The sequence below is a fragment of the Charadrius vociferus genome, unplaced genomic scaffold, assembly GCF_000708025.1.
Source record: "Charadrius vociferus isolate BGI_N301 unplaced genomic scaffold, ASM70802v2 scaffold958, whole genome shotgun sequence".
NCBI lineage: Eukaryota > Metazoa > Chordata > Aves > Charadriiformes > Charadriidae > Charadrius > Charadrius vociferus.
This window is the reverse complement of record NW_009649741.1, coordinates 367,260-376,596: the sequence shown is the minus strand read 5'-3', so window position 1 is coordinate 376,596 and position 9,337 is coordinate 367,260. Positions and strand designations below refer to the sequence as shown.

At 36.5% G+C, this 9,337-nt stretch overlaps 1 protein-coding gene across 1 annotated transcript in view; it reads left to right on the top strand.

Moving 5' to 3' along the window:
* COG5 (component of oligomeric golgi complex 5) overlaps positions 1 to 9,337 on the top strand; it is a 193,353-nt gene that overhangs the window by 79,920 nt on the left and 104,096 nt on the right. The window contains exon 7 of the mRNA XM_009890860.1: positions 2,989 to 3,119. Coding sequence (XP_009889162.1) covers positions 2,989 to 3,119 — 131 coding nt within the window. The remainder of the gene's footprint in view (positions 1 to 2,988; positions 3,120 to 9,337) is intronic.

The following is a 9,337-nucleotide window of genomic DNA, read 5'->3' as shown; positions in this document are numbered from 1 at the left end:
TGTCCCAAAGCATTTTGTTAGGATTGCAGGGAATTTGGAATGAAGCTGCAGATTTTGGCAGTTTAGCAGGAGGTTGCTGCCAGTCTGAGGCACAGATGGAGGTATCTGGAGAAGCCAAAGCAGCATGGTCTTTCTGTTCCTTTCTTAAAACCATCAGAAGGATTAGATTTTTAGCACTTGAAGTGGCTTCATTTAGATTTTGAGATAAAATACAGCAGGGAGAAACAGTCTCTTTTTTAGTTCTCTTCCACAGAAATTTACGTGGATTTAGGAGATGAGAACCGTATTTTAATTTTATTTTGTTTAAGCAGCCTGGAGTTGCAGAATGTGATTTTATGATATAAGTGAACTCCACAGCAGATCTTGTATTTGTGGGCTATGTAAGTCTTTGGTGATATTTGCACTTCTTTTAATCTCATGTTGCCAAGAAACTGCTTCAGAGTTTACTATGGCGGTAGGCTTAATCTGCGGGTAGTTCTTTGCACCTTTTTCTTCCTGTGCACCTGAGTGGAAGGGGGTCAGAAAACTAGCCTTCGCATTCAAGACACTTGCTCATTGAAGTTAGTAATTGAAGTTAGTGGGAGTTTAATATTAGTTTTAATAGGTTCATATGTAAGGCCACCTGTAGATATGCAGCTGAGTCACAGCAAAAAGTTACAGGGAAGTAATGGGTAAGTGTGGCTGCTGTAGCCCCTGGCAGAAGCAGCTTTGTAAGCAAGCCTGCATATAGGGCTTCGTTAATAGCCTGTGCAGCGTGAGGTGGGCTGTCCTGCTGCTCGGCTGTCCTTTGACTTCTCTGATCAATTTTTAAACAAATGCATACAGACAAAAGCATTTGCAGGCCCGTTCCTAGTAGACTAAAACCTATTTGACGTACTGGACTGTTAAGAGAGTTTATTTCCTTTATGCCGTACTAAGCTTTATGCAATAGTTCTCTAAACTTTTTGTTTCGGTTTCTTATGCGGTACTTTTCATGTGCAGGTACGGGGATGTTCTCTGCATAGCTGTGAAGTGACTCACTTGGATTTTGTGTTCAGTTGTGAACATGTGGTTGCTAAAATTAATCTGAGGCTTAGATTAGTTTATTGTGAATAGACAAAAATAATTGGCTAATAAAGTGAAAGGTTATTTGGCAAAGATTTAGAAGTTTGGTTAGCTTAGCTGGAATTTAGGTCTGTGCCTTAATAAACTTACAGGGAGTACATAAAAGGAAGATAACTTTATTAGGAAGTCATCATGGACTGGTTATAGATGGAAACAGTGTAACATTGTCTGGTGAAGGAGGTATCTGACACTGGGTGAAATGCCTTGGCCATTATTTTGTTCGTTTTACTGTTTTTTTCAAAAGAAGCAGTGGAAGACCTGCTTGATTGAGCAAAATGCTGAAAAATGTGTAAACGAGAGTAGTCCTGTGTTATCTTGGACATAAGCAGTAGTGTAAAGGTCTAGGCTACCTTGACATGGGGAATTGGGATGATTTAAATCTAGAAAGATATAAAAGGAGGAACAATAATAAAAAAAAGAAGTGTTGTTTAACTTCAAAGGTTCCTTAGGTTCACTGGGTACCTTCCTACACTGCTTTCGCATTTCTCTGTGGATTTAATCTAACACTTCCAGACATGTTCAGAAGTGTTCATTTTATAAATTTAATCATCCAGTTCCCACTGAAATTATGTTGTAATTGAGAGTTTTAAGTGGAGAGGTGTGTCTGTTCTTGGAGGAGCCTAAAGCAGTGGGTGTTCTCAGGTGGTGTTTTCCATATTCCAGGAACATGGATTCAGAGCAGTGGCCATAGGTGGTGTGATTTGCAAAAATGTGCAATAGTTATGGGTGTAATTGCATAATATTTGAATGATTGGAGTTCTAGCCCAATCTAAGCTGTATGCCTTCATGAGCCTGAAGGAAATCAAATTTACAGTTCCCTGCATCCCAAGTGAATGTCACAAACAAATCAAAGACATCTGGGAAGTGGCATCTTTCAGCCGTTCCTTCAAAGACAGGTCACTAGTTAGGTTAGGTCAGGAACACAAGACCAGGCAAAGAGCCAACAGGAGGGAACGTAGAGGTCAGGGACCTCAGGGAGTGTGAAAACCTTGTTTTTACTCCCTGGGTTGTGTTTTATATCTAAAATTGTCCCATGCAAAAAGCCTAAATAGTCCAAAGAGTAGGCATTGTAGTGTCACCTCCTTTAAAAGAAAGTGAATGTGTCTGGGAGAAAGGAGGTCACAGATTCAAACCTGCTTTGATAAAGGGAGATGAAGTGTTGGGTTTTCTACTTGTTGGAGTGCTCTCATTACTACGGGGCTATTCGTGAAAGATGAAGTGATTTGGCCAAATCTCCATAGCCAATGACAAAAACTGAGTTTGAATAGATTTTCTTGCTGCTGTCCGCAGTCCAGTCCAGTAATCTGTAGATGCACTGCTGATGGTGGTTTCCAAGATGATAATAAATTTTGTGATGTTTCTGTGATTTAAAATGAAAAAAACCAAACTGTTTTCTTTTCTTGCCATTCTTCTGTGTTTGATCCCAAATGTTTAGAAGTGCAATTTAAATATAGGAAGTATGATTTGAATCTATAATACATCTAGAATTTCAGATCTTAGAGCTTATTCAGACATCTGGTTAGAGACGTTTAATTATCTGGTTAATCCTTTGGGACAATGAGATGACTTCTTGCCCCTTCCTGCCCTGTTACTGAGATTCTGGAGTTCCTAGAACTCATGCTGTGCACATGCTCTTTGGCAGTCTCTGGGTCTAGAGAAGTGCAGTGAAGTAAATTCAGGGTATTCAATATCCAGGTTTTCTTGAGTAATAATTTTTTGATTTTCAATTTTTCTGGTATAATTCATTACTTTGACATACTCCATTGTCAAGTGTTGTATGCAAAAATGTCCCTTGGAACTAACTGTAACTTCTAAATGTTTTAGCATGTTGAAAATGTTCCATTATCCTTTGTCATACTTATCAATGTTTTGTTGCTTTTATAGATTACCTTTCTCAAGGGATAGATCTCTCTGGAATAGAAGTAATTGAAAATGACCTGCTTTTTATTGCAAGAGCTCGGCTTGAAGTGGAAAATCAGGCTAAAAGGTTGCTTGAGCAAGGCGTGGAGACTCAGGTAAAATACACTTTCTTCTTTATTTCCTTTCAGAAGTGAAATGTGAAGGAACTCTGAGCTTGATTTCCTTGGTTTTGTGTAGCATTGTGAAATGGAGATTGAACATGAAAAAAGTCTTGCATGAGAAATTCTCACACATGAGAATATCCAAAGAAATTGACCAAACTGGCCTTGTACAACATTTGTAAGGATAAAATCTTTTCAGGATCTGACCCTGAAATTTGGGATAAAGTAGGTGCTGGTATGAAGAGTTTAACGCTGAACACGGTGATAAAAACTTAGTGATTGATAGGACTTTGCATTAAGCAGAGTATACTACATTGCCAATATTGCCAAGCTTTATAGATAAATCTGAAAAATGCAGTTTCTTTAAACTGTAAGAAGATTTCTGCATTTTAGCTGTGCAGTAATATATTGAAATGATTTGAAATATTTCCCTTTAAAACTTTAAATGGCATTTTAAACTTTGAGGTAAATATTCGCTGTAGGGAATATCAAAATGAATATGCATAATTACATTCATCCATATTAAATGTAATTATCTACATTTTTAATAACCTGGCTATGTCTATTATTTAACTGTTTGTAGTATCATTAGTGCTGTATTCTTGCCTTTTTAAAAATTCATGTTCTTTTGTCTATACTTTTTAGTATTCTTTAAAAAAAAGTATTTTAAATCACCATTACTACAGTAAGAGGAAAAATCTAGTACAAGTTTCTGTAAAATTTGGATTTCAAAACAGAGAACAAAGAGTATTAGAGCGAGACATTTTTATGCTGTTTCTTACCAATGGTTAAACTTACCTGTAAGTCACTATAGCATTTGTTTATACTATTGAAGGTTGACATGAAAATAGAACATATACAGAATGGCAAATCTCTTCATTGGTTAGATAACTGAGGATTAAAATTATCAGTATGTCTCAAACTTTTACTTAGAACTCTCATTTCAAGTAATTTTCTGTAGTAAGAAGTCATGATTGTGGTAAATACCTTTGGCTATTTACTAATAGCAAAACGGTATGAAAAAACACCCAGGTTTTTGCTTGATTACTATTCAAATGTTGAAACTCCTGGCTATTTGAGCATGTTGCCAAGCTGTGATTGGGCTTGTTACAAGCTGTGAAGCATATGCAACGTTAAATAAAGACTGAACGAAGATAGGGCCTGAGAAAAAGCAAGTGGACATTTATTTTAAATGTAGCAAAAGTCTTCATCAGTGTGTATTCCTCCTAGTTTTTCATGTCAGATTTGACCTTCTCGGATAATTTTCTCTTCATATTAAGTACTGAAAAGGAACTGACAAAGAAACCCTGGGGAAATCAATCCCACTCCACTTGAAAAATAGACAGATTTATTAGGTGTTCCAGGCTGTATCCAGGTAATCAAGAGATTATTAAAGTATATGCCTGTTGTGCTTTAGCCAGCGGCCTGTTTCCAGCAAATGGAAGATTGTTTGGAAGAACATTATTAGTGGTTGGTCATATCAGAAGTGGGGATGTGTTCATGAAGAGGTGTTGGGGTATGCTTTACAGGTTTGTTGTTGGATATGATTCATGGATTTAATGTTGGAAAAATTGTGTGCTTTAGAAAATACGCATGCAGACATTGCCCACAAAATTTAGAATTTGATATATGACTAGCAGATAGCGTATCTTTGATTCTTATTTTTGTAGCTGTGGGTTTTATTGGGAAGCTGGTTTATATTTATACCTTCCAAGCCCTGAGATTTCCTATAAGAGGACATGGTATCTTCATCTCTTCTTCTGCATTTTATACCACAGAATTCCTCCGATATGCTGTCTTCCTGCTAGTACCTATTCTGATAGACAAGTCTATACCTTTGAGAATAGTGCATCTGTGTTTGTCCAGGTGGTTCTTCAGTTATTTGATATTCATATTTGCAATGGCAGTTTCAGTTTTCACCTTTGTTTTGATCTGCTGTGTAAATAATACATGAGATCAGTTGCCTACATAACAGCGAGCTGTATTTCTGTATTTCATCTAGCACTTTTCAGTAATGCCTTAAGAAGAAAGCTAGTCTTACGTCTCCATTTTAGAGTATTTCAGTGTCCACTTGGAAGAGAAGCAGGAAGTGGAAATGCATAAAAAAAGTAAAACTATAAGTAGCTCATTTTAAGCAGAAGGCCTTAGAATTTGGTGAATGTCTTCTTGGGACTTCAGCTTTTTTTTCCCAGAGATGCTGCTAGAAGTTACTCTGATAAAAAGAACAGAGCTAAAAAGTTCAAACTGGCCCTTTCAACATTTTGATATATCTCCTTTTTTTTAGGTAAGAAACTATTTTTGTTGGTTTTATTATTTATTTAATGATGTGTAAGTCACATGCTAATGAGCTGTGCCTAGACCCCCTCAAATAACCACCAGTAGTGGCACATGAAAGGAGATACTTACCTCTAAGTGATACATTGTCTTTTTCTCTACATTGTTTTTCATGTTTTTATTGCATGTCCATCACTGTAACATTTGTGTATTTCTCAGAAGAAATGACATCTGTCTTTCCCTCTTCCTTTAGAAGTGTGGCATTAGCCATTGACTGCTTCAGAAGTGAAGGCTTCATATTCATGGTGGTATCTTTAAAGCTGCCATCTGAGTATAAACTAGAAGTGTCTGTCAGCATGTCTAGACTTAACAGGCTTTCATAGAGCTGCCAACCACGCTTGTCTTCCTAATCCTTTTAGAAAGAGTAAGCCCTCTTTGCTCTTGTTGAGAAAAGTAATACAAATAATAGCAAAACCGATCAAGCAAGGGTACCGTGGCTACCGACAGGTTTTTTATTGTTGTGTGTGCTTTGTTGTGCACTCCTAGTGTACATAGCACAGATTAATGCTCTTTCGTGACCCACTGAACACTATCAAGAAAATGGATTCAAACCCTCTCCTTACCGTTCAGTCCTAAACTCCCTGATAGCTTTCCTTCACGCTGTAAGCAGGTTAATGGCAGTTAGTATAGGAAGCAGAAGAGGCTGCTTTAGCAGAGGTACATCCAGAACTTTATTAAAATCACTGTTCTAAGAGAAGAGACAGCGGTGTTTTCTGCTTTAAAAAGAAAAAAAGATGTATACATCCATCTTGCAACTGCCTGAAGCATCCCCAGCATTTCTTTTGCTCACAGGATGAACCCTACGCAGAGGAACCTAAATTTGCTCTTGACATCACGCCACCCCTTTATTCAACAGCAGTATATTGTGTAAAGCAGATCTGAATAATAAGAAATTACTCAGAACAAGAGAAATTTGTTAAGATTACCATAGCTCTATTCCAGGTAGAACAGTTTTGTCAGACACAGTGTTGTGGCCGCTATACTTATGAAGAAGAAAACTTTCTCTGCAACTTAGGTTGCTTCAAACCCTTTCTGCTATATATTGGCATGCTTAGTGTGGGAATTTCCTCTTACAACCAGGGATACCTAAACTTAGTTCCATCAGGTAATTAAAAGGTTGGTAGCATTAGGAGCCAGGTCATGTGTGTGCAGAAAAAAGGTGTGTTTCCATCTCCTCCATCTTTACTCCTCTGAAGAGGTAGTCCTAGTTCTGAGCTAAGTTCACTGCTTTAACAACAGTTATAGGTCTCCTCTGCATAAGGATGGATTTTTGCATGTTTGCACTCATATGTGTAAAATGGGTTAGGAACCTGTGCTCTTGCTTTTGACTTTACTGATACAAACTTCAGTAATTAGTTAGGATAATGGTGATGGCTGTGGTATCACTAAAGATTGATTAAAATACAAAATATCCATTTAGGTCAAACAAGACATGGTGCGCAGATGAGGGTAGAACTCAGATTTCCTTGGGTTTGCACCTTAAATACAGTTTGTTCTTCTGTGTGTTACAGAAGCATTCTGTGTCTTTGACCATAAATAGTAAAAATTTTCCTTCTTTGTCTCCTGGAGTGATCTATAGGTATCTGACTACTTTTTTTAAGGAAGGTTTTGGATAAATTATGTGATGTTTGTTGCCCAGTGTCCCTTGTTTAAGATGTGGGCAAATTTATTTTCCTGCCTAGCATGGATCTGGAGAGAGTTAAATTCACTGATAATTCACTGAAATTGTTCTGGTGATCACATAGTGAAGTTTCGTGGTTGTGTTACAGAAAGCAAAAAATAAGTGTAAGGTTAATAACTATCCTTTGTCTAAATGAATGTTAAATTGTGTCTGTGGTTTTTTTTTTAAATACATAGATTTTTATTTTTATTTTTTCAAAATGAAGAACTTTACTAATTATAACCCCACAGAATAGAGGGGAAAAAAACCCAACAGAGATAAATCCTAAACTCTACTTCTGTAAGATGTTCAAATACTGGATTTGTATACACAGGATAAATATGTAAACAGCACAATCTAAACAAAAATGTCTCTATTAATTTCAGTGTAATATCTTTACACTATTGTCATTTTGACCATATTTGGGGACATTCTTAATTTTCGTATTGTAACTCACTGAGTAAAATTTGTTTTGTGAATTGTTGTGTTTTGCATTCTTTTCCATACTGAACCTTTCCTCATTGTTGTCATCTGCATAATTAACCAGCTGTCTGGGGGTAATTATCAAGAAGTTGCTCAATTTATCTCAGTTCAGGGTTCCCTAAGCTAGGTGGTTAAGTAGTACATCTTGCAGTGTTATGGCAAAATTGGTGAAATTAATCTGAAATCTTTCATACATCAGCAGTTAACCTTGAGTCAGGGATCTCTAACAATAGGTCTTATTTGTTATCCCCAAGGGATTGGATGGGAAAGTATGCACGTAATTGACCATTTTCCCAGACATGATCATCAAGAAGTTGCATAATTTATTTCATTTCAGGGTCCTCTTAGCTGAGTGCTTATGTAGCACAACTTGGAGTCTTATGGCAAGATTCGTGAAATTAATCTTAAATCTTTCATAGGGCAGTGTTTAATCTAATGTCAAGGATCTTAAACAGTACATGCTCTTTATTATCCTGTGGCAGCATTTTCCAGTCATGCAAATGCACTTGGAGGTGTTTGAGATACTCATATATTAAAAGTGGCTGGCAATGGGCTTTGCTTTTCGCTTTTTTTGGTGAAACTTGCAAAAAGATGATAATGCTGCATTCTTCAGTTACTTCTAATTATTGCTGCCAAAGGTGTGGATGGCTCTTGCAGCACTGCTGTCTGGGCAAGGTCCTGTGATCTTGAGTTTCTCATTTTCAATCTTGCATATTTTAGCGAGACTATATGTTTCACTGAAACATTCTCTTTTCTAGGTTAGTTTATGATATTTTAACACTTAGATTTAAATCAAAGTATGCTTTGCTAGCTTTTGCCACTTTATTGTCTTCTTCAGATTTGAATGCTTTATAGTAAAATGAGCTGTGCAAGCGTATGAATATGCTGTCTTAAGTTATTGGCTCCGTGGACAAGTGCTTGACCGTGGAGCAAAGTCTAATGTTATAGGAGAATGTCATTTCATGTACCCCACGGTTGTGTAGTGGCCCCTCTTAATGTTTATCTTTATTTCATTTAGCTTAGGATCCGTTACGTCGCCTACACTGATGTACTGCACTAGTCCAAAGAAAAATTTTAACTTCCAGATGTTTTTGCCTGCCATGTGCTGCTTTTTACATATTAGCTATCATTTTTTTTCATACCTTTTAAATAATATAAGCCCTTATGTACTTCAGGATGTCAGTGGAATTGATTGCTGTAGTTTTGCACAAGTGCATATGTATGCATAATTACAAAATTATCATTATAATTACAAACAAAGTAGAAAAAGATGAGAAAAGAATCCCTCCAATTTGGCACACAACCAGTCATCTTTTTATCCATATACTGTAGTTTACTCTCGTAAAGAGTCTGGAAAAACAAGAGTTGAAATGCTATCCAGAGTATACATTTTTTTTAAAGGCAGAGTAGTCATTGCTTTTTTTTTTTTTTTTTTTTTTTTTTTTGTTCTGACATTTATTTCTACTTTGAAAGCTAGAAGTTAGAATTTAACCTCATCACTGTCAAATATGTAACCAATATAGTACACTTTAGGCAGTAGATGTTATGTTTCCTTATTATTCCACAATCTTGATTCCCTGGAGGAGATCCTGATAGAAACTAGACTGAGACAACTATTTCATAATAAAGTGATTGACTACAATATGATATAGAAATGGGAGGCATTTTTGATTATTCAGTTTGAAGTCAATTACTTGAATCTAGAGTAAGAAGACTGAAGTTTTATCTGTAAAAA